The 26,428-nt window shown below is 39.3% G+C and overlaps 1 protein-coding gene across 2 annotated transcripts in view; it reads right to left on the bottom strand.

The window, feature by feature from the left end:
• Positions 1-26,428, bottom strand: part of SLC16A12 (solute carrier family 16 member 12) — a 92,493-nt gene that overhangs the window by 13,857 nt on the left and 52,208 nt on the right. The window contains exon 2 of one of the 2 annotated variants that reach the window (XM_032245581.1): positions 6,532-6,777. In XM_032245581.1, the coding sequence (XP_032101472.1) occupies positions 6,532-6,641 (110 nt within the window). In that variant the 5' untranslated portion in view covers positions 6,642-6,777. Of the gene's footprint in view, positions 1-6,531; positions 6,782-26,428 lie in introns of those variants that run through there. The other variant, XM_032245582.1, reaches the window with a different exon arrangement.

Genomic DNA, 26,428 nt, shown 5'->3' with positions numbered 1-26,428 from the left:
CTTAATCCCTCAGGGCCTCAATTTCCTCATCTCTAAAATAAGCATTTTGGTAAACAAGACTGCATCAGTCAGAATGGGCTGGATTATGCTGTAGTAGCAAATGACTCCTAATAACTTTCAGGGTTTGTAGAATCTGTTCATAAGAATGTGGAAACAAAGTTATCACCAAGTGTCACCTGTTATGAAATGACATTCTCAAAGATAGCTTCTCCCCGGGGGTGGGAGGGCAACATGCTTGTCGTCTCAATCCTGCCACTCTGCTGTAAAATTTTGCTCTGGCTTCTATGCAGTGAGTGCTGACAACATCTGGCATTTCATATTTTTCTCTGGTTGAGAAAGTTATCCACTAAGTCAATACAAGAATTGATCCACTGGGCAGTGCAGCCTAGTGGCTAAAATTCTGCCACTTACTAACCATGGGACCTTAGACATGTTCTTCAACTGCTGTGTGTTATGAGGATTAAAGGATTTAATTCATAAAAAAATGCTTGAAGATGCCAACAAGCACAATGTAAGTGCTCAGCTAAAGTGAGCAATTATTTATGGGAATTCAACTATTGTTAAGAGAGTTTGAAAGAACTCCACAATCCCATAAGATTCTAGACATATATTGCAACTAAGTTGATTTAGACCCAGTAGACTTAAAGAAAAATAGGTCTCAAGCCTGGAGTGGGGACAAGGTTTTGGACATTTACATCAAACATTGCTTTTTAACTATCAACTCCAACTCAAGTGGCCAATCTATGGACAGAATAGCCTGCAATTACACATGAAGTGCGATTTTTTTTATTTTTTTAAATTTTATTTGAAGTTCTGGGTTACATGTGCAGGAAGTACAGATTTGTTACATAGATAAATGTGAGCCGTGGGGGTTTGCTGCACCTATCAACCCATCACTTAAGTGTTAAGCCCAGCATGCATTAGCTATTTTTCCTGATGTTCTCCCTCCTCCCACTCCCCACCCCAGACAGGCCCCAGTGTGTGTTGTTCCCCTCCCTGTGTCCATTTGTTCTCATTGTTCAGCTCCTACTTATGATTGAGAACACAGAGTGTTTGGTTTTCTGTTCCTGTGTCAGCTTCCTGAGGATAATAGCTTCCAGATCCATCCATGTCCCTGCAAAGGACATGATCTCATTCCTCTTTATGGCTGCATAGTACTCCATGGTGTATATGTACCACATTATCTTTATCCAGTCTATCACTGATAGGCATTTGGGTTGATTCCATGTCTTTGCTATTGTGAATACGGCTGCACTGAACATATGTGTGCATACATGTTTATGTTATAATAGAATTATTTATATTCCTTTGAGTATATACTCCATAATGGTATTGCTGAATCAAATGATATTTCTATGCAAAAATTGACAAATGGAATCTAATTAAAGAGCGTCTGCATAGCAAAAGAAACGATCATCAGAGTGAACAGACAACCTGCAGAATGGGAGAAAATATTTGCAACCTGTCCATCTGACAAAGGTCTAATATCCAGAGTGTACAAGGAACTTAAACAAATTTATAAGAAGAGAAAACAAACAACCCCATTAAAAAGTGGGCAAAGGACATGAACAGACACTGCTGGAAAGAAGACATTTATGCGGCCAAAAACATAGGAAGAAAGCGCAACATCGCTGATCATTATGGAAATGCAAATCAAAACCACAATGAGATACAATCTCACACCAGACAGAATGGTGATTATTAAAAAGTCAAGAAACAACAGATGCTGGTGGGACTGCAGAGAGATAGTAACACTTTTACACATTTCACAGGAATATAAATTAACCATTGTGGAAGACAGTGTGGTGATTCCTCAAAGACCTAGAACTAGAAATACCATGAAGTGTGATTCTTTTTTGTTTGTTTTTTCAAAGTAGGGAAAACTATTTTTTTGGGCACCCCCACACACACACATACACACACACACTTACAAATGTTTGACCTCCTTAATATTTAAAGTGTTTCTACAGAGCAAGTATAAGAAAACAAGCAAAGAAATCCAAAGAAATACAGGCAAAAATTTGATATGGCAATTCTTAAAAGAAAAAATATGACTAATGAATATATAAAATAGTACATATCCAAATGAAGTGTGATACTTAAGGGGACCTCTGTAAGAGGAATTTGGAGACATTTATTTCCTTGGTACTATGACTTCTCATTGCTGATATGACAGCTCCTTGTATATTAAGAGGTTGCCCATGTTAAGACAATGACTGCCATAACCAAGGCAGTTGTTTTTAAAAACTTATGTCTTATAATACACAGCTGTTCTAAAGGATAAGCTGCAGAGTTTGCATGTGTGTGTGTGTGGTGCATATCGAGAGGCAAGTAGAGGTGTGGTATATGTATGAGAATAGGTTAGGAAACTAGTTATGTATTGGAAAAAATAATAGTGGTTTCTGTGTTTGTGAGCGTGTGTGTGTGTGTGTGTGTGCGTGTGTGTTTCAAGAGTCAATTGATTATGACTGTATGTACAATGACAAATAAACAAGATGAGAAGGAAAAAAAAAAGAATTTCAGTCCAGGTCTGTCCTACTAGTCAAAAACAAATGTAGGCAAGTCAATCTTTCTGAGCATTAGTATACTAATCTCTTAAATAGAGGGTAAATAAATCACAAGGCTCACATGAGACAATGTGATTGGGGGACTTATCTTAGTCTCTCAACCAAAAGCACTACGGGCAGCTCCACAAAAGTGCAACTTTATCATGAATACTCAAGATTCCAGTATGATCCCTCCTTCTAAAGCATTGTGCCCCCTTCCAGAACTCCCTCATCATGGGAATGATGGAAGCTTATACATGAAGGACCAAGATGAAAGGGATTCCTTCTAACTCCATGACTTTCTCAAACCCAGAACACAAGACTCATACTATAGGTGAGTTTTACAGACTTATATTATAGACTCATAATCTAGACCTCTTAATGTCCAGGGAGTTGTCATATCAGTGATGAGAAGTCATGATGTTAAAGGGATGATTGTCTCCCAATTCCTCTTACAGAGATCCTCTTAAGAATCATACTTCCTATATGACTATCCAGTTCTCCCAATATCATTTATTTATTTATTTATTTATTTATTTATTTAACTATACTTTCAGTTCTGGGGCACATGTGCAGATCGTGCAGGATTGTTACATAGGTATACATATGCCATAGTAGTTTGCTGCATCCATCCCTCTGTCACCTACATTAAGTATTTCTCCTAACGTTTTCCTTCCCCAATACCCCCACCCCCTGTATTCCCTCCCCTAGTCCCCCCACCCCCCAACAGGCCCCAGTGTGTGATGTTCCTCTCCCTGTGTCCATGTGTTGTCATTGTTCAACACCCACTTATGAGTGAAAACATGTGGCCCACCACCACTTATTAAATAGGGAATCCTTTCCCCATTGCTTGTTTTCATAGGTTTGTCAAAGATCAGATGGTTGAAGATGTGTGGTGTTATTTCTGAGGCCTCTGCTTTGTTCCATTGATCTATATATCTGTTCTGGTGCCAGTATCGTGCTGTTTGGTTACTGTAGCCTTGTAGTATAGTTTGAAGTCCGGTAGTGTGATGCCTCCAGTTTTGTTCTTTTTAATTGGGATTGTCTTGGCTATATGGGCTTTTGTTGGGTTTCACATGAAATACTTAAAGTGGTTTTTTTTCTAATTCTGTGAACAAAGTCAATGGTAACTTGATGGAGATAGCATTGATTCTATGAATTACTTCAGGCAGTATGGCCATTTTCACAACATTGATTCTTTCTATCCATGAGCTTGGAATGTTTTCCATTTGTTGGTGAAAGTGTAAATTAGTTCAACCATTGTGGAAGATAGTGTGGCAATTCCTCAGGATCTAGAACCAGAAATACCATTTGACCTAGAAATCCCATTACTGGATATATACCCAAAAGATTATAAATCATTCTACTATAAAGACACATGTACACATATGTGTATTGCAGTACTGATCACAATAGCAAAGACTTGGAACCAACCCAGAAGCCCATCAATGATAAATTGGATAAAGAAAATGTGGCAGATGTACACCATGAAATACTATGTAGCCATGAAAAAGGATGAGTTCATGTCCTTTACAGGGACATGGATGAAGCCAGAAACCATCATTCTCAGCAAACTAACACAAAAACAGAAAAACAAACACCACATGTTCTCACTTATATGTGGGAGTCGAACAATGAGAACACATGGACACGAGGAAGGGAACATCACATACCAGGGCCTGTTGGGGGGGGTGGGAAGTTAGGGAAGGGATAGCATTAGGAGAAATACCTAATGTAGATGACAGGTTCATGGGTGCAGCCAATCGCCATAGCACATGTATACCTATATAACAAACCTACATGTTCTGCACTTGTATCCTGGAACTTAAAAGTATAATTTTTTAAAAAAGAAAAGCATCACACTTCAGCTGGGCATGGTAGCTCATGCCTGTAATCCCAGCACTTTGGGTGGCCGAGGTGGGTGGATCACCTGAAGTCAAGAGTTGGAGACCAGCCTGACCAACATGGTGAAACCCCATCTCTACTAAAAATACAAAAATTAGCCAGGCATGGTGGCAGATACCTGTAATCCTAGCTACTCAGGAGGCTGAGGTGGGAGAATCGCTTGAGCCCAGGAGGCGGAGGTTGCAGCGAGCCGAGATTGGGCCATTACACTCTAACCTGGGTGACAGAGCAAGACTCCATCTCAAAAAAAAAAGAATTGCATTTCATAGTTTTTTTGGCTCTAGGTCTGTGAGGAATTACCACACTGTCTTCCATAATGATTGAACCAATTTATATTCCCACCAACAGTGTAAAATCACTCAGCATCAATTACATTATTTTAAATAAATCTGTAATTTATTATGACACATAATCAACCAACCCTTACTGTAGCGAATATAAACATCTTGTTCTATCCTGCATTGTATCTTTGTTATGGGAGGAATATTGATGCCTGTATTGATGATGCCATCAGATAATTAGGCCAAATTACTTTCTTGTAAGGGTCTGCTGTCAGAGGAGAGAAATAAAGATTTCTATTTGAATGAGAGCACTTGTAGAGGAAAGACTAACACATGTAGGTTTCCAATGCATATTTACTCCAAATATAAATGAGATGGATGAGTCTCAATGTACATGCATCTTAAGCATATTCAACACTGTGACCTTGGAGAAAAGAAAGAGGGAGAAGAGAGCAGGCAAGAATAAGAGAATCCCTGTATCTATGCTTTCGCTGTCCTTCAACCTACAAGTCAGCCTTCACCACAACAGCCACAAGGCAAAATAAAGCAAAATAATTTAAATTCTAGGTTTTAAGCTTCCAAAGGCTCAGTGAGCCCTAGGGAGCCAAGGCGTTTTCCAGGATTATTTTGGCCTTGGTTGAATATATACCCTAACTCTGTGTAAGATTAACTGTGCGATATGTTCACATATTCACTGTAAACTTTATGATCATACTCTTGTCACCTGGCACCCCTTTTCCTCATCCCTAGACTTAAAGCCACATCGCACCATTATGATGATAATCTCTTGCTATCAGTTTGCCCATGGTGTTTTTCTTGATTTATGAAATATAGATCACACATCCTATTAGCTTTGTAAAACTTTAATGAATAAAATCAATCTTAATTTACACTTATCATCAAAATGACAGATTTTAAAATTCTGGAGAAACAGACTTGCAGAAATGATATTACCCTCCCCTGGAGCTATGCCAGCTTTAGCTAACTTACCTTTCCAGGTGTGCAGTTGCCAATAAAATCTTCAGAAAAGTGATTTCATTATGAAAATACTGTAGGACATTTCCCATGTTATTTCATATGTGATGAGTTTTACATATTTCATATTAATGAAGAGTGAAAAAGAAATACATGTTACATTATTTCCACGTCTCTGGAGCTGCTTATGAAAATGAATGGCTGGAATGGTCACAGCATTGGTCTAAAAATGTCCTAAGACTCCAGGTTTAAGTACCAGATATTATAGAAAAGACCACTATCTGGGACTCCTAAGTGCCAGAGAATCACATACTTTGCAAAGAAAAAGATACTTGATACTTGAGCAGGCAACGGAAACACACACACACACACACACACACACACACACACACACACCCCTTCACAATGATGGATTCAGAAACAGAATGAAGGAGATTTAAAAGAAAAGACAGGGCTGGCTGCGGTGGCTCATGCCTGTGATCCCAGCACTTTGGGAGGCCGAGGTGGGTGGATCATGAGATCAGGAGATTGAGACCATCCAGGCCAACATGGTGAAACCCCATCTCTACTAAAATACAAAAATTAGCTGGGCATGGTGGCACATGCCTGTAATCCCAGCTACTTGGGAGGCTGAGGCAGGAGAATTGCTTGAACCAGGGAGGAAGAGGTTGCAGTGAGCTGAGACCGCACCACTGCATGCCAGCCTGATGACAGAGCTAGATGAAAGAAAGAGAGTGAGTGAGATTGAGAGAAAGAGGAAGGAAGGGAGGGAGGGAGGGAGGGGCCAGGTCATCTTCGTAAGTCAAGAAGAAAATTCTACCTACCTTGTGACCGCCCGGGTGCAGATGGTAACAAGAAAACAGCCAGCCACAATCATCCAGCCCCAGCCTCCATCTGGAGGGGAGGTAGACCGAGCTCTGTGTACTTTTGCCATGGCTTTTCTTTTTTCTTCTTTTCCAGGTTGCTCCAACAACTAAGTTATAATGTTCAAAGAGTTTGCTGTCCAGTGACTTCCTGTTGGCATTCAAGGTTGGCATAGAGTGCTACGTGGCACATGGGTTACTCGCCATCTAAAACCAAAAATCAGGATATATTTATACCTCTTTGCTATGTTCAAAGGTTGATTTTTTTTTCACTTGGTAAAAATTGATCATTACTTTCCTATTAAATATGATTATTTGTAACTATGAATACTAGACTGAGGCAGGCCATTTGTTGTTCTTGGTATGTGCTTTATTTTTTAAAAATATAATAGAACTTCTCAAATTTTAGTCAAATGCATGTCTACTCTATTTGATACCATTTTCCCTAGCCTCTCTTGAACATAGTTGCGGCAACAAAGTGCAGTCTCCATGAAAGGGATGTGAGCAGAAGTCATGTGTGCCACATCTGGTTCATCAACTCAAAGGCAAAGGTACTTTTTAAGGACTTCCAGCACCCTCTTCTGACAGACTGGAAGATGGATGTGGATATGAAACCACTTAAACCACACAGACCAGGACATCAGTCTAGGGGCTGGAAGCACTACAAGACAGAAGCAGCCGGGGTCCTCAGATGACTCTGGGGAGACCTGCCCTCGTACTCTGGACTCTGCACATCTCTTCACTGTTACACAAAAGATAAACAAGCATCCATTTTATTTGTGCCTCTGTATTTTGGAGTCTCTCCGTTACAACAGCTTATTCCATAGCCTAATTATTATACTGAATGAGTCTGACAGCAACTTCTTAACATTTTTAAAAATGCTATGTTTAAGTGTGTAATTGAAGTAAGAAGAGAATGACAAACAAACGAGACAAAGTAGGGAGCCAGAAGCTAGTATATAATATTTTAAACAATCTAAATAAAATTTTAAAAATCAGTGAAGAATAAAAGTATTATTCACCACATTCTGTCCAACTCTCCATTTAGCTCTTGACCTTCCAGATAAATTGATAAATTTAGAAAAATAAAGAAGTAGTTAAAAATCTAGGTGAAAATATAGGCAAATATTGATCTGTTCTCTAGATAAGAGAACTCCCTGAGACCAAGATTTTAAAAATTGTTAATTTGTCTAAATTAAAATTTGACATTTCTGTATTAAAACATGTGCTTAATAGACAAAACCAAAAGGTATGCCACAGGCTTGGAAAAAAACATTAGCAATACATACTTCAAGGAAGTAACATCTGCATTCATTCATTCATTCATTCAACTGTAAATATTTACTGAATCCCTAACATGTGTCAGGCACCATTTTGGGGCACTAAGCATTCAGTAGTGGTCACAATACACAAAGCTCCTTGTGGTGGGCAGGCTCTAAGTTACCCCTGTGGTCCCGGCTCTGGGTGTTTGCATTTTTACGTAATCCCTTCCCTTGACTGTGGGAGAACCTGTGACTTGCTTCTATCCAACAGAATATGGCACCTGTGATGGAACCTGGCTCTCGTAATCACGTCATATTACATAAGACTCAGGCCTGCTGGCCACTCTCACCCTCTCACTGTCCTTGAAGAAGCAAACTGCCATGTTGCATGCCTAGGAGAAAGCCATTTGGCAGAGAACCGTGGATAGCCTGTAGATGCTGAGGGCAGCCTCCAACAGACAGCAAGAACACCTGAAGATCTCAGGGCCCTGTTTTTCACTTCTTTGCCAACATCCCAAGTGAGCCCGGAAGCAGATTTTCCCCTAAATTGAGCCTCCAGTTAAGGACAGTCTCACTGACAACCTGACTGCAGCTTTGTGATATCCTTAGCCAAGGACCCAGCTAAGCTATTTCTGGATTCGGGCCCCGCAGAAACTGTGAGATAAGGTGCTTCTTTAAGGTATTCCACAGCTTGTCAAACAGGCTGCTAAATTAGAGTCAGGGATTAATTTTTTGAGAGGAAAAAGAAGAGTTCCAACACCTACTTTTTCTACAGAATCGAACAAATTACCCAGTTGCTTTTATAATTTTGTTGTGATCACTGGAGGAAATCTTAACATTAATTAAATGAAATGTCATTTCAACTATGACAATGTATGGATTATTTGACAAACAAAGACTATGTACTACCTGATAAGTTATGGGCAAAACAAATTGCCTAAAAAAAAAAAAAAAAAAAAAAAACATTTACTTTAAGACCACAACTTTCTCAAGAAAATGGCTTACAACAGAAATTTGTAAACGTGCATCTTTGAAGCCACTGGAACAAACTGGTGGCTTGTGATTTCAGAGAGTACATAGAGAGCAGGGGTGGTGAGGCCAAGGTGAAAAGAATGATTCCCACACATAACACTTAGGTTTGCTCTCTTTGAAGCCTTAGGCCTCCATCTTCATCCTGTTAACCATTCAGTGACTTTGGGGAGACTGACAAAGGTGATCAAGTGGACAACAGAAACTATAAATCTATAATTATAAATTAAAAATTTATAATTTTATACTGAAATTATAAATCTATAATATCAAAAGTATTGGGAGACCAATACTGGAATAAATACTAAACCTACTGACAAAGAGAAAAATAAAAGTTATTATTGGAAATGATAATATTGCTAAACACTGGCCTGGTGATTAGTAATAGCCAAAATACTGCTGTTGGGGCTAAGTGAAAATAACAATGATATAGAGCTGCTGTTTACAAAGCACCTGCCACAGGCCAAGTTCCTAGCAAGCATCACTATAGACAGTAACTCATTTAATCCTTAAAAGAACAAAAAAGAATAGGTATTTTTTTATCCTTATCTTATAGGTAAAGAAACTCAAGTTAAAGAGGTTAAGTAATTTGCCTTATTATTTTTTACATAGTGAAGCAGCAAAAATGGGCTATGAACCCTGGTCTGATTGCAAGGCCAGTTTTCCTAACCAATGTCCTGCACTTCTTCTACTACATTTCCTTATTCCTTGGTATAAATTCATAAACATTTTTGTCTAATTATACACATAATTCTTACTGATGACACACCAGGAGGATGATGTGAATTATAGCCTGACGTAGCTATAAATGCAATTCTTTAAATGGTACCATTGGTATTTCCCTGAACCATGCTTGGTCACTGACTTGACTTGGAATTTCAGAGCAAAATTAACCCTCTAAAGGTGTCTCTAACACTCTGGAGCTTCAGAATAAATTTCTCCAAAATATAACTTTGAGTCATAAATAAGTAGCTTTAACAGTCATCTACTTCCTTCCCCACAATGAAACACTCAAGGAAAAACTCTTATTTTGAAAAACTCTGATTTTGAATACATACCTGTATTTTTGCTTTCACACACAGCCTGCTGGAGCAGACAGAGCTGGTAGTCCATCTCTTCCTCTATTCCATCATAACCCTGGCTTTGTTCGAATTCAACTCTATCTGCTGTTTCCAGTGGCCATCTGGGCCCAGTCCCTTGGTTCAGGAAATGGGTTTGGATTGGTCTCCCATTCCCATGTCAGTCAGTGATGAGGCACAGAATGGGAAGTAATTCTAGCCAATGAGCTATGAAGAGAAGTCCTCTGGGAAACGTTTCCTTGTTCTTAAGAAAAGACATGAAGAAGAAACAAGCCTCTCTTCTTATAGATTCTGGATGTGATACCGGGATCTATAGCAACCAACTCTTAACTATGAAGGACACTAGCTTGAGGACAGTCAATAAGCCAAGACCCAGATGAAAATAACCTGGGACCTTCAATGATGTCATTGAGCTACTGAATTAACCAATTATGCAGCCACCCTCTCTAGCCTGTTAGGCAACACAATAGATTCTACTTTTTTTTATTTTTAGATTCTACTTACTGTTGGGATTAGTTGAGATTTCTGCCACTTCTAACAAAAGAATCCAAACCTACACATTAGCTCCAACTGCATGTCATCCCACACCATGTTCAGTGATGTCACTTTGGTGACTTGAAACTGACCATGGTGGGAGTATTTATGCCACAGGAATCATAAATGGGTAAGCTACACATCAAAACTTTTTAGATCCCCTGAGGGAACCAGTTGTTAAACATTTACTAGCACACCACTGCAACTTCAGAGTAATTTAAGGTGTATACAGCAAACACTGCTATGAAATATTAAGGCAAGCCAAAGACTAAGAAAGAGTTTAAGTTGCTAGCTAGCAATTTAACCATAAGGTAATTTGTCTGTCTTCTAAGGCAGAGTTTGGCAAACTACTATCCTCAAGCAAAATCTGGCAGCTGCCTCTTTTGGTAAATAAAATTTTATTGGAACACAACCATACACATTTGCATTTGCACACCTATTTACATTTGCCTTTGGCTGCTTTCAGGCTGCAGTGGCAATTAGAGTACTTGCAACAGAGAAAATGTGACTCACAAAGCCTAAAATATTTAGTATCTGGCCTTCTACAGAGAAATTTTGCAGACTTGTTCTAGAGAGACATGTTACACTAATCTGCAGAATAAAATGCCAATATTTGGGAGGATGGGGTGATATGGATATTTATGACTATGGTAGCTGAGTGGCTTTGTGGAACAGTGACATGAAGCAGCAATCCAAGGAAGATCTGGGTTCTGACTCTCCATCTTATGAGTTACATGAATTCAATCAAATTGCTTTGTGTCTCTGAGGCTCAGTTTACTTATCCATAAAATGGAGGTAATAATGTTACTTTCCCAAAATGTTGTATATATCAAAATGAGAAAAAAACATGAGGAATATGTGACACAAAAATGTAGATATTATTTGCCATGTGATTTAAATTCTTTTTATTTGTTCATCGCTCATTAATTCAATAGCTATTGAGTGTCCAATGTGCACCGGAAACTATTCTAGGAGCTGGGCTATGAGTATTGTAGAAAAGAGACAATACCCTGCTTTCATGAAGCTCACATCCTAGTGGGACAGGCAGTTCATAAACTGTTGAATAATGGCTTCTGAGCCTCAGCTTCCTTGTTTGTACAGAAAATTACCTTCTGTCTACTTCACAGAATCATAGTTACTGTCCAATGAGAACACCCACAAACCGGCAGCAATGAGCAAATCAAGCTTCAGGACACTTTTATTATGCCTACAGTGTTTTTTAAATGTTTACATTAGTTGGCACTTGTAAATATCAGATACTATTCAAATTTCCAAATTCTTTTGAAAAATTACAAGCTCTAAAAAGATGCTGGGCTGCATTCCCTTGTGGCAACCATCAGATGGGGCCAAGCATCAGTGACCCCTTTCAGACAAGGCCTGCACTTCCACTTTCCCCCAACCCTGACAACCTGTCCTGCACACATTTGTGTGCAGTTGCTGTGTGCTTCACTGCCAGGCCCCTGGAGGTAGTAAGATTTTCAACTTCTGCCCATACTGTGCTAACATAAATCAAAGCTTTTTAAACAGCCATGTGAGTCATGTTTATGGTACATTTTATGCCTAGCATCCTCCCCTTCTCTCAATTCCAATAGAATCAGCATTCAAGTGTCTACCTACACCCATGACAAAAACACACAGTGGAATAACTGACCAGTTGGACGCAATTAGCTGCCAAGTGTTATGATGTGATACAATCAGTTGTACCAGTAAAAAAGGCACAACTTAGAAACTTCTGCCTTCGTATAGTTCTAGCTACTTCTTAGGCTTTTCCATTTAAATAACCCCCAACATTAAGTAGTTTTCCAGTGTAAAACTATAAATCCACCTACCTATAAACACCCAGTATAAGGACCATCCTTAGTTAGTTCTGCCCTATGCTGTGAAAGAATACTGAAACAGCCAGAGCTGTACAATAGCCCCTTTAAAAAGCAACATAATGTGATGGATCATGAATTAGAAAGGTATCCACATTCTTTCTACGGCAATTCTATTTCTGGGAGGCCATCCTAAGAAAATAATGTAAGAGAAGCCACTATGGGCAAAAATAATAGCTGCATTAACCATAATGTAAAACAGAAACAATCTAAATATTTAACAACTAGGAAGTGTCTGAGAATTGTGACACGTTCAACAGATGAAACAGTATACAATTCATTACAATTATAAACACAAAGATAATATTGTAATATGGAAAATGTTTATAATGCAATGTTAAGCAAAAAGACCCTTATATGCTTTGTGAGGGAAGCTATGTAAAGCTTATGTAAAAGTTGTACGCTCGTAATTGTCACAAAGAGTAGGAAGAATATGTAAAAAGAAATATAACTGAGCTGGTATGATTAAGTTATTATTCATTTCCAAAAGTGTGTTAAATATTTTACATATAATTTTCTTAAGTAGAGATTTCAGCTTTTTTCCTGCAGTGAACATAAAAATCTCTTTTGTACGGTTTCTCAAGGACTAAAAATAACTATCATTTATTGATGTGGTACATTGAAAATGAGGTGATTATTCAGTAGAGAAACAATGTAGGCAACAAGCCCCTGGCAAAATAAAACATTCTGTTTCTTTACAAAAATATTAAGGATCATTAATTTTCATTTTGCTGCTGCAAAACTCATATGCTTCCCTTTTTATTTGTTCTAGGTGAACATCCTCTCTTTGGCATATCCACATGTAATAGGTTAAGAACTGTTTTGGGAAGATAACTCAAAAATGCAATTGTATAAATCCAAGTAAAACATTTAGATAATCATCCCAAGATGGTGATAGCATGATCAACCAAGTTCTGTTGTAAGTCACAGAGTTAACCTGGGTAAAACCACGGGAATAGGAACATCCTCATGGGACTGTGTCCCATGAGGGTAGGGAGAAACAGCCTCCCTGCAAACATTAGTATGCAATACTATTAGTAACAATTTCTCATGAATAAACACACTTGATCCTCACAACCCTCAGAGATAAATGCTATCTTTCCCTCTTCCTCAATGGTGAAACAGGTGTAGGCAGACTTTTGAAAGTTCCTGCCAGGCCCCTGGAGGCAGTAAGATTTTCAACTTCTACCCATAATGTGCTAACATAAATCAAAGCTTTTTAAACAGCCATGTGAGTCACGTTTATGGCACGTTTCATGCCTAGCACCCTCTCTTTCAAAGAGAAGTGAAAGGACTCCCATGACAACACTGCATGTGAGTGTAAATGGAGACAAGTAGCTTTGGCTGACTTTGGGTGGTGCACTTGTCCATCTGCCCTGATATTTCAAAATTGTTATTGGCGTTTCTGTCAACAAGATGTCCAAGCAATGCTAACGCTTAAGCACCATTCATGTGAGTGACCATGAGAAAAAGAAGGAGGGAGAAACCGACAAGGTTATCACAAGGGTATACAGCTGTTCATAAAACAACACGTGTGAGTGTCTTTCAAAACAGGTCATTTAATAGATTTATACGTACTGAGAAGAGATGTGCAGGTTAGACAGGGTGAACCTTGTTTCCTAGAGACTGTGCAGCAGGCTGCAGTTCTCCCACAACATTAGCCTGAGCATTCTTGTAAATAATTAACCCACCTGATATTAGACAAACATAACGGGCAGGCCTTTTATTAAGTTAATAGTATTGCTGCCGAGTGTGCTGGCTCACATCTGTAATCCCAGCACTTCTGGAGACCAAGGTGGGAAGATCACTTGAGGTCAGGACTTCGAGACCAGCCTGGTCAACATGGTGAAAACCTGTCTCTACAAAAAATACAAAAATTAGCCGAGTGTGGTCACACACGCCATAATCCCAACTACTTGGGAAGCTCAGGTATGAGACTCACTTGAACCCAGAAGAAGGAGGTTCCAGTGAACTGAGATCATGCCACTGTACCCCAGACTAAAACTATAAGCTTGGGAAGCATTTACCATCTTGCAACTCTTCATTTTGCTAATCAGCCTCTGATTCATATTATTTTGACATCAATCACTGATGAATTCTACTCATCAAATGGAATAGTATTCTACATCCCATTCTGACTTCAGAAAAAATTTCTGGGATGAAAGAAGCACTACATGATGATGTTCTTCTAAGATTACTCCTTACAGTGTAAGTTGAGATATAGTCTCAATTTCACCTTATCCTCTTTGCTTTAAAAAATAATCATTTGTAAAAAAAAAATCCTGCTAACATTCAGTAACCTTGCAGTAAAGCACTCCATTTGTGGGGCAACTCTTTTGTGTTGCCCACAGTAGTTTTCTGGAGAGATTCCTTTTATCAATAGAAAATCTAGAAATTTCTTATAGTCAGTAAGCAACTAGAACAAAGGAAAGTGTATTCCTGGAGCCACTTGTTTTGGAAGGCCCCAACATTGGCTTTCTCTTGTTCTTGCCTTCCTTGACTCCTATTTCCAGCACCTTTACCTTTAGTAGTACTCTTAGTTTGTAAATTGGTCTGTAGCCACAAAAGAGATAGGGTATGATGAAAAAATACCAACAGTGGGCATTTGGGCTGAGTCCCAGTGACGCTGTATGAATCACTTCCTCTCTGATGCTATTTCCTCATTAATAAAATCAGGATGTTGAATTACTGATGTCTGTCTTCTAAACCAGATGACTATTAACTACACCTTCGGTTATATGTAAGTTACCTGGTAGAGGTCAGCACTCTCAGTAAACTCTAAAACTTTACTCTTTGTTATTACTTAATAACTCTTTAAAGGTGGTCACAATTCCTCTTTGTTACTGCTTAGGAATTATGAAATTTGCCAGTCTCCTTTTTTATAGGCATTTCTAAAATATTCCTATACTACAGGTAATATTTTTAAAAATATCTTCTAATGAAGCCAGGTTCTTTTAAATGTTCCTTCTTGTCATTAAGGCTAAGTCAAGAAGCCTATTGCTGTAGGGAATGAGAAATAAACCCCATGCAGAATAAATGCGTCCACAGCAAGGAATCATGAGATTATGTTATAGAGGACATTCCCACCATACAGAAAGGAAAAGTAGAAGCCCACCCTGAGAGGAAAGGGAAACCAATTATAAAGGAATGGTGATGAGCTGCCCAGGTTTCTCAGGGACGATGTTTCATATTCCCTAAGTCATGACCAAGGACAGGTATGTGTTATGGTGAACTGATAGTTTCCCATCAGCCTAAGTAGTTGAGGGGGAAGCTCCAACAAGGAGGCCTGTACTATGTGTCTCGTGGTGTAACTGCAGGAAGACACAACTTCACTGGTCCCTTGTGTCTAAGCAGAGAGAAACAGAGCTCCCACTGACTGTCCTTCACCTCCCAGGTGGCACAGAAGTGATGGGGGGATTCTCCCATGTTCTCAATGGAGACATGGAAGATAGCTGAGATGAGAGCCAGGGCCATGGCAAAGGGAAGAGGGGTTTCATGGCAAATGTGCTCAGCCAAATGGAAATTATAGGTGATCCTTAAGAAGTACAACAAGGCCAGGAGCAGGGGCTCATGCCTGTGACCCCAGCACTTTGGGAGGCTGAGGCGAGCAGACTACAAGGTCAGGAGTTCAAGACAAGCTTGGCCAAGATGGTGAAAGTCCGTCTCTACTAAAAAATACAAAAATTAGCTGGGCATGGTGGTACACACCTCTACTCGGGAGGCTGAGGCAGGAGAATCGCTTGAACCCAGTAAGCAGAGGTTGCAGTGAGCCAACATTGTGCCACTGCACCCCAGCCTGGGCAACAGAGTGAGACTCTGTCTCAAAAAAAAAAAAAAAAAAAAGGAAACTACAACAAGAAAGATGGGGAATTCCTCCAGGACCTGGCCATACAGAGAACACAAACCATAAGCTCCCAACAAAGTACAGGATGAGGACAGAAGCCAGCACCTGGAGAGCAACAAGATGAGTTTCACTTTATATGGATATTCAGGAGACCAGCAAGATGCCCAGTAACCAATACTAGGAAAAACTCTGTATGGGCCAATGAGAACTTAGAAAACAACCAGAGGGACACACGAGTTCTCCCCTAGACCAGAAACACTCGTGAAGAAGGAAGAATAAACACAAGAGAAGGGAGAAACAATCCTAATAATCAGAGTACTTCAGATTTGGCTGAATAATATCCAAAGAAGGCTGATCTTAGATAAAAAATACTAAACTTGCAAAGACTGTTAAACATTTTCAAATTGAGGTATAACTTACATGTGATAAAACATGCCCATTTTAAGTCTACATTTCAAGTTTTGACAAATGTTATCACTCATGTAATCACAACCACCACAATCAAGACATAGAACATTTTCATCATTCCCACACATTCCCTCATGCTCCCTTGCATGTACCACCACACCGGGCTAATTTTTGTATTTTTGTGTAGAAATGAGGTTTCACTATGTTTCTTAGACTGGTCTCAAACTCTTGGACTCAAGCAATCCTCCTGCCTCAGCCTCCCAAAGTGATAGGATTATAGGCATGAGTCACTACACCTGGCCCCAGCAGTCTTTTTTTTTTTTTTTTTTTTAAATAGAAACTGACAAGCTGATTCTAAAATTTATATGGAACTGTAAATGACTTAGAAAAGCCAAAATCATTTTTAAAAGAAAGAACATAGGTTGAAGACTTATACTAACCGATTTCAAGATGTCTTCTAAAACCAGAGTAATAAACAGTGTGATATTGGCATATTAGATTAGTGGAACAGAATAGAGAGTTCAGATACAGACCTACACATTTATTCATATGAGGAAAAATGAATCTTGAGTCTTATTGTCACTTTTTTTTTTTTGAGATGGAGTTTTACTTTTGTTGCCCAGTCTGGAGTGCAATGGTGAGATCTTGGCGCACCGCAACCTCCACCTCCTGGGTTCAAGCGATTCTCCTGCCTCAGCCTCCTGAGTAGCTGGGATTACAGGCATGTGCTACCATGCCCAGCTAATTTTGTATTTTTAGTGGAGACAGGGTTTCTACACATTGGTCAGGCTGATCTGCCCTACCTCAGGTGATCTGCCCACCTCTGCCTCCCAAAGTATTGGGATTACAGGCGTGAGCCACCGCATCTGGCAAATCTTGAGTGTTATTGTCACTCTTATACAAAACCTATAGATAAAAGATGTAAACATAAAAGAAAACTATAAAACTTCTAGAAGAAAATAGAGGGAAAAAATCTTTGTAATTTGGGGATAGCCAAAGATTTTTTAGAGAGGACGAAAGCAGCAAAATAAACTCCCCACTCTTGCCTTCATTTAAAATTCAGGCTTACGAAGAAGTTTAGATTTATTATAGCAACAAAGAAGTTGTAATTTTTTTATATCTATATTGTTATATGAGTAAGTTTCAATCCTACTGCAACTCACTAGAGAAGATTTCTAAATGAACTCTACTGTTGCCTCTGCAGTGGGGAGGTACTCTTTTAGCATACAACATTTGTGCCTCTTAGTGTGTCCCATTTGAAGCCCTTTGATATAGACACCTACTTCTGTCTCTGTAGAAGCAAGAGGGAAACATACAGGTAATATTTCTGACCATGGAAACTCAGTGTCCTCAGCCATAATCTGTTTGCCTGAGGATTGCCTGGTCCTTGAAGTCCTCAGCAGAAGCCACATTAAGCCTATTCATTTGACCATCTCCTTAGCCAAATATCAGCCTCACTCCTGGACCATCACTACCACACCCACCTATCCTATGATACTATAAATTTCTTATGACTCACTGAAAAACTTAGGCTTTATATCATTTTACATGCTATTCCCTTTACCTTCAATTCCTTTCTTCCTCACTTCCCCACCTGACTTACCTATCACTCCTGATTCCACCGCTTCTAACTCTTTAAACAGGTATCTCCCTCTTCCAGGTTTTCGGAGATCTCTGTGTATGCCTTTCCTGGCATTTATCAAATACATTCTTGTTGCCTATTTACCTGTCTCTCTCTCTCCTATTAGGCTCTTTAACTCCCAGAGCAAGTCACCTTTGCATCTTCCCCCAATTCTCCTCACTTTACCCAAACCCAAACAAAATACATGTGCGCGCGTGCGCGCACACTCTCACACACACACACACACACACACACACACACACACACACACAGGCGAATACGCTGCCTCGTTCGGAATAAGAGCTCACTCAATGCCTAATAAATAAATGAAATAAGTTCTGCATACACCAGGGAGAACCCCCTCATGTCATAAGAAATAAAAGCATAAATAACTGCCACTAGTTTTTTTTATAAATCTATCTATAGTTTTATTAAGACAAAAACTGACAGTGTAGTATGAAGTTTATATTTAAACAATAGTTTTTAAATGGCCATTTAGCTGAAAGAAACATGGAAAGCACTCTATCTTCCTCAGAGAGGTCTAATCTTCACAAAGCAAGAAAATCAGCCACTGTAACTAGAAAATGAAGAGTATTTAACACAATCAGCTTCTGTCTAAACAGCGCATGCCAGAGCATGGCATTCATGTCACAGAGGTACCAGCCAGCCAGCCAGCACTTAGAGCTCAATTGTCTGACTCTGGGAACACACAAAAAGCTGCAAAGTAATAACAGTAACAATGATTACTATTTAGGGGCCCTCCATCCACCAGGCTCTGAATTCACTGCTATGTATATGTTATTCCATATTATCTTCATCTCAACCCTGTGAGATAGGTATTATAATCTCCATTTTATAGACAAAGCAAGGAATGCTCTACCCAAGATTCTACCTCAGGTCTAACTTCAAAGCTTGTGCTTCTGTATACAATTGTCTCTCCCTGGCCTTTAAGCTGTGTCTTGGTAGAAGCCATACTGTCACGTTGGATGTTGTGTCCCCAGCAACTAAACAGTGCCTGGCATCTGCTAAACGTTGTTGTTAAACATAAGCCTCTTGCACATATTCAGAGGATGATAGATCGCCTCCCTATCACTTCACATTTTATTACTCCCTCTTAACAACAATTAAATATCTGCCTCTACACCACCCCAGTTAATATCCTGACCTATGGCTAGGAAACAGAGAGGAAACCCTGTGTATTAAAGGGCAATTTCCCAAGTGTGAGAGAATTCCAACATTTTTCTGCACAGCCTTTACAGCAGTGTAGCAAAGGGTTCCAGCTGGTAGCCTTACAGACTTCTATCCTGGGGGCAAACTCGAGTTCCAAAGGGACAGAACGTGGGAGGGAAGTTAAAGAAACCCCTCTCTCTCTGCTTAGGCTTGCAGTCTCTGGCCCAGACACCCAGTTGTTTTCATCCACTTAGAGCCTCTGGGTCCTGGAGATGTCTTCAACTGGAAATAGATTTATTTATCTTTATTGTTCAATGACCTTACACATGTGGCATGAGACAATATATATGTATTGTTCTAGGTGAAGAGAGACTAAGACTGCTTTTTTTGATTTGCTTATTTTTCCTTTCTGCTTCTTTCTGCTTAGTCTTCAAACAGATCCTGGTAACAGGGGAGTAAATAATTACTGACTTCAACCAGAAATTTTTGGATGTTTGTCAGAGACCTTCAGGCACTAAACTGAAACACTGACCTTTGCTAAAGAAACTGCCAAAGCTTCTACATTGTGTGTGATGTTTTGAGGACAGGAACCCTTTACATAAGACTTAGAATAAAGAGCAGAGTGATTTATACGGTATTTGGTCTACAGAAAGGAAGAAAAAGGTACAACTCGTGATTCACATACGAGGCAGAGAGTAGAAAGCAAAATTCTTTCCCACCCTTTCAGCTCCCGATCCACAGAGCCACTGATTCTAGGCAACATCAGAAAAATGCTTGTTTCTGAGTTGTTGAATGTGCAATTCATAACCAGGAGCTTGCCCCCAACTACATTTTCTGCAGTAACAAGAGTTCTGCTATGAAGTTGGGTGTAGTGTCTGGCATAAAGTTGGTGCTCAATACTTGTGTAGTTCCATGAATACATTTTTGTGTCTAACTCAGTGCCTTACAGAACTCTTTTATTCTAATTTTATACTCGTACAGAGTATGGTATCATTAAGTCAGATTATATCGGAGGCTTCTTCACTGCAAAAGAGAACCTGGGAATTTGAGATGCATTTCACAGCGTCTTTTTGTTCATCATCTGAGGGCCTACTATTGAGAACGGTACTGTTGTCCATACTACAATATTTCCCTCACTCTGTAATCACTGTCATCCACCATGCTGTTGAAATGGGAGGGGCAATGAGTCCATTATTTCAGTCAGCTAGAAATTAACCCCTCGTGTCATGGAGTACTATGGAGAACTGGTGTTTGCAAGAGAGTGCATGCAGAAGAGCACAGTTCTGCACTCAGAGTGTGAGCTCCCTAAGAGCTGGGACCCTGGAGGCTCCCACTCCCCACTGTGTCTCCAGTGCCTGGGATCATTCCTGGGAGAGAACAGGGACTCGATAAGTAGTTTGTGAAAAAACTTCCCAGTTATCTAGTTCAGGATAATTCCTCAAATTACACAGGGATATGGTACAAGGAGCTTGAGGCATGGGAGCAAGAAATTACCCATCCTTTATCTTTTTATCCACCATAACCAGCCTTGCCAGCACTGGGGTCATAGAATCCTAACTGAATACATCTCACTGGGTACACAGGGGTCATGCCTAGGCCTGACCCCAGACCAGGCCAAAGGTGGAACAGAAATTCACTGGCAGGTTTGCCCCTTCTTTCTGCTTTTGCAGAGTGAACCGCTCACCTACAGGGCCTGGCACTCGGCCCACCATCTGCCCCACATCACACAGGCCATCAAATTCCACAGGCCTGTAGAGATGTTTATTTTTGTGTTCTGTAGACTCTGCTCACTGCTTGAGCCACAGCAGGTCACACAAAGGACAAGGTGTTGCCAAGGCTGAGAATGGGATGTACTCTTTTTTTGTAATTCTGGGGACTTGAATTTCTGCTGTGAAATGAAAGAGTTAGAAATGATTTTACAAAAATTCCTTCAAGATATGGATGGTCATTTTTGTCCCTATCCTGATAGAAATAGTTATTGTTGAATCAGTTCATTCCACCTCCCTGTAGTTTGGAACCAAAGAAAGTTTGATGCACTTTTTAACAAAGGCCTTGGAAGTAATTCCCAGATTCTTTGCATGTAAGTACAATCTGTACATTAAAAAAAATGTCCTTAGCCAAACACAGATAGTTATACTCTTAATATAAGCCTTTTGTTGGTTAAGAATCTGTATAAAGACAATGGGTAAAATAAAATTGACAACATTTTCAAGTAAATTTTCTTATAAATCACTAAGGCACTTACACATTTGAAGAATCGTATAACTGTGTAAGATATTCTGTCCACTGACAATATTACATGTACATATGGATTTACAGTCCCTGAACTAATTAATTCTGTTGTTCCTTCCTAGGTCTAAGACTCCCCTCCCAGATTAGAAGTGCCCTCTGTTTATTAAGAGTAGGACTTGGTGCCTTGGAGAACATAAGTTCTTTCTGGTTTACTGGGTATATTATTCAAGGAACTGGGAAATAGGGAAGACTTCAACAAAGACATTGTTTATAAAGGTGTGAGCAGTATTAACAAAATCTAACAACACTATATCATGATAGTGCGGGAGAATAATAGTTACATTAAGTTGAACTTCATAAAGGAAGCAGAGTCCCTTGGGCCTAGAAACAGTGGGAAACTATTACCACCTCTAGACTTAAGAGGGCACAGGGAGAGAGCAATTACTGGAATCTTGGAGAGTTGATGTAGAGAGTCCCAGTTAAAGAGAAGCAGTCAGTCCACAGGATCTGACAGTGAAAGTCCTAAGGGGGTAAACACATCAACCACACCTCCTCCTGCATTCCAAGTCTCAGAGGTGACTGACCCCAATGGGAGCCCAGCTGACGCAGTTCATAAATGTTTTCATCCTCCCAGGTCAGAGAACAGGGTGGAAGTGGGATGAACAGTGAACCTGCAGGGGCAAGCAGAAACTGTGTTGGATGCCAGTGTGACCCGTAGGTTCGCCACGCACCACTCTAGGGCTATGATTAAAACGTGAGGTCAAGTCCTGAGCTCACTCTGGGCTTTGCCTTTAAACTAGATCAAGTTGCTGATGTCTATCAACTCAAACCTTTTGGCATATTTCAAAGATGAAACTCATCTGTGAAACCAACCTCCTCTTTCACTGCTCAGACTTAGGCACTCCCTTAGTTTCACCCAACTATCACAGTTAAATGAACAACCCTAAAATCTGCATCTCTGCTTCCAATCTTTCTCCCAAGTTACAGACTCAAATTTCCAACAGTCTGCAAGGTACCTCAAACTCTCATGTCCAAAAAAGCACTGGATAATGCTCTCATCGTTTCCAACTAGGAATGCTAGAAAACTTTGAGCCATATTGACTCCACCTCAACTCTCCTAACAAGATAATCCAACTCTTATCGCTTATTTTTTTGTAATCCCTCTTACATCTGCCCTCCCACCTTTATTTTCCATTGCCTTGTTCCTGAACTGAGCCTGTCCTAGTCTGGCTTGTTCAATCCTGACTCTACCTGTTACTTATGGACTGAGCCTATTTGGACTTCTCTGCCACTTAGTAATCGTGAGCTGTCACTTAGTGTCTCAGTGCCTCATTCCTTTTTGCAGGATAGGCCCATGTTAATACCTACAGCTGGGGACAAAGACCTCCTTTTCCATGATTCCGTGGGGTGAGGACTCCAGAATAGTTAACACTCCTGGCTCTTCTCCTTCTCACTTTTTTCCATAAGAGGGGTTGCTTATCTGTTTCCTTGGAAGACATAGCTCCACACACTCACCTCACACTCTTCCTTTTTTGTTTGTTTGTTTTCATATGTGATCTGCCTATTTGTATAGAGGCTCATCTTCCTCAGCAATTCCATGCTATAAATGAAACAGAGGAAGATTCCCTTGCAAGAAGGCCTGTGGTTGTTTAGGAGCTACCAGTGACTGCGACTTGGCTCTTCATCATGAGCCACGTATTGCAAACATACTTGGCTAGTAGTCCTAAGCCTCATTCCTTAATAATCAGTATTATTAGCCTTTAGGGTGGTGTTTTGATTTGTATCTGTTTGATACCTGTTTCTACCTCTAAATTGGTTTAGAACTTAAGGAGAATGTGAATGTTTTTAATCAGTCCTTTCAAATCCCAATTCCTACCCTATGGAGTTATTGAGAAAATGAAATGAGGTAACCCATATTATGTCACACAGCAGAGGTCCTGTCCATAGTAAGCATTCAAATAAATGTTAGCTATTGTTAGTATTGTTGTTATAGGCTGCCCCCATGAGCCTTACATAAGGGACAAAGGATTTAAAGTTTCAATATCCTATGATTATTATGATTTTTATATCATGATAGTGTTAGAGAATAATAGTTACATCAAGTAGAACTTCATAACCTGCAAAAGAAACTCTGTCACCTTCCCTGTCCAAAGACTTCACGTAGAGGCATTTACATGTGTTCTGAGGCTGGGTGTGAAAACTGTTCTGAAAGAGAATTTATCTGAGAAAGAGGCTTATAAGAGGCCCTTTAGGACATGATGCAGCTGTAAATAGTAATACAACACGGCTCAGAAAAAGATTTTTAAAAATAAAAAAGAAACCCACATTCCTCTGACAATTCACCCCTCTCAATAATTCCAGGTTGTTTTTGTTTGTTTGTTTCTTTGTTGCCATCCCACCCAATGTCCAGTTAGAATACTACTCTTTGAGGCCATTAAAACTACTGCAAATCTGAATACCACATTACATTTTAAAGCACATGAAACAGTGTCCTTGGCAGGAGGTCAGACATATCTGGCTTTGAAACTCTACTCTTAACGATTACTAGCTCTATGATTTTGACATGCAACTTAGCTCTCTGGATCTCTCCTGCTGTGTACATTCCAGTGAAGATTTCCTTCTAAATAGGGCTTTAATGAGGGTTAAATGTCAAAATACATGTAAAAGTATCTGTTACCTATTAAAATATTCACACATTAACATATATTAATTTCCTTGTATATAATACCAGCAAATACATTTTTCATCTTCATTTATTTCTTTCAATAATTTTCCAAACTACAAATTAAGAGACTGTACACTCTAGTAACTATACAGGAGCATACAGTAGGTACTAAAAAAAAATGCTTAACTAAGTTATTACATATACAAGCTACTAGATCAAACAGTGACATGATTAAAAAATTAGTAAATAGATATCTTCATCATCACTGAAAGTACATATATTTCTTTTCTTGAAGTATCAAAAGCAAAAAAAGTCACAGACAGACCCTGTGTCTTCATCTTTCCAAGTCAATTTTCCCTTATGCTATGCAAGCAACACAGAAGAGTTTAAAATGGAGTGAGGGAGGCTGGCAAAAGGAAAATAAGAGAAAGAACTATAAATCCAAGAAATACCATGTTCCTTGAACATTTAAAAACTAATTTTCACTTCTTTGCGGTATTTAGTTAATTCTTTATTTTGAACTTTCACCGAAATTCTTTACAGGCAAATATCTGTGTCTATGTTCTCTTTCCTGCTTAATGATTTTTCCTAAGTTGTACAAAAATGCTATGTCTAATCCCTGCATTATTAAAAGCCTCTATAAATTACAGCTCTGAGGACTATAGCAGCACACAAAAATGCCCACCTCTGTTGAGATGTTAACTCTAAATCAGAACATAAAATGTACGTGCTATGAGCACTACTGTAGAAATACATTTGCATAAGGACAAAATAAGAAATGAATGCACCAAAATAGAAAATAACTGTGTGAGGAAAGTTAGATGATGAATGAGCTCTTCCTGTATTTCCCGAATTTCCTGGAATACTCATGCTTTTTTTTTTAATAAAATATTTTTAATGCCTACAATTTCTTGTATACATAAATTGCAAAACTTTCACCTGTATATGAAAAAGTATGTTCTCTTGCAGGTCAAACAGCACCAGAAAACAAGCTAGGCTATCTAAAAATTTTTTAACTTGATTTGTCCATTATGTAAAAGACAGGATGGATTTAATAATGCCAAAGAAATCTCTATCTCACTCTTAATCATACACTACATGCCTGAATATTTAATCACATCCACTCAGAAAATAAATAGTAGTCTAACATATTCAGCACATTGAAAATAAAACAACCAGTGTCTCTTCATATATTTATTCTCTCTCCAAACATGTTTTGGTCTCCGGCTATATCTCAGAAATTTACTAATAGCTGCTTTTAAGTTATAAAATATAAAACAACAATTTATTTCTTGGAAAAAATCTTGGGGATTACATTAAAAATGAAAATTTGAGAGTTCCCATAGACTATTTTTTTTTTTTTTTTTTTGAGATGGAGTCTTGATCTGTCACCCAGGCTGGAGTGCAGTGGTGCTATCTTGGCTCACTGCAACCTCTACCTCCTGGGTTCAAGCGATTCTCCCACCTCAGCCTCCCAGTAGCTGGGATTACAGGCATGTGCCACCATGCCTGGCTACTTTTTTGCATTTTTAGTAGAGACGGGGTCTTATCATGTTGGCCAGGCTGGTCTCAAACTCCTGGTCTCAAGCGATCCACCCTCCTCGGCCTCCCAAAGTGCTGGGATTATAGGTGTGAGCCACCACACCCGGCCAGACTTTTTTGTTAACAGTCTTTCAACCTTTTCATGGCACACACGTAAGGCTGCCTGTGACATGTGGTGCCCTGGCCTCCAACTGGACATAACTGCATTTATAGTTTAGAGAAAATACAAAGTTCTGAAAGCATCCTTAAAAGAAGTGCCCTTTGCTTTGACACAGCAATGTCAAAAGCAAGTGGGGCTGTGCAATCAGAGCCATGAGTTTTATGAAAACTCCTTTCCTTTCACATCATTTGTTAGAGAATGCTGTACGCATGATCATGTAACATTATTACAATCACGAAATATTACTACATTCGTGATTAACATTACCCAAAAGGCACATCTTCAAATGTTGAATTAAGAAAATCTGAAAATGAAAACAGTAGAGACTACATTAAAAATCAAGCATTTCATTTGTAAACCTTAATGAAATAACAGTTTACTCCAGTTTCTTCAAACGTTTGTGAGCTTTTTGTAAGAATGGTCAGGAAGTGCAGAAGA

Source organism: Sapajus apella, unplaced genomic scaffold, assembly GCF_009761245.1.
Source record: "Sapajus apella isolate SASKATOON/1434 unplaced genomic scaffold, GSC_monkey_1.0 scaffold58, whole genome shotgun sequence".
NCBI lineage: Eukaryota > Metazoa > Chordata > Mammalia > Primates > Cebidae > Sapajus > Sapajus apella.
Note: the sequence above shows the minus strand (reverse complement) of the source record. Positions and strands in the feature narration are given on the sequence as shown.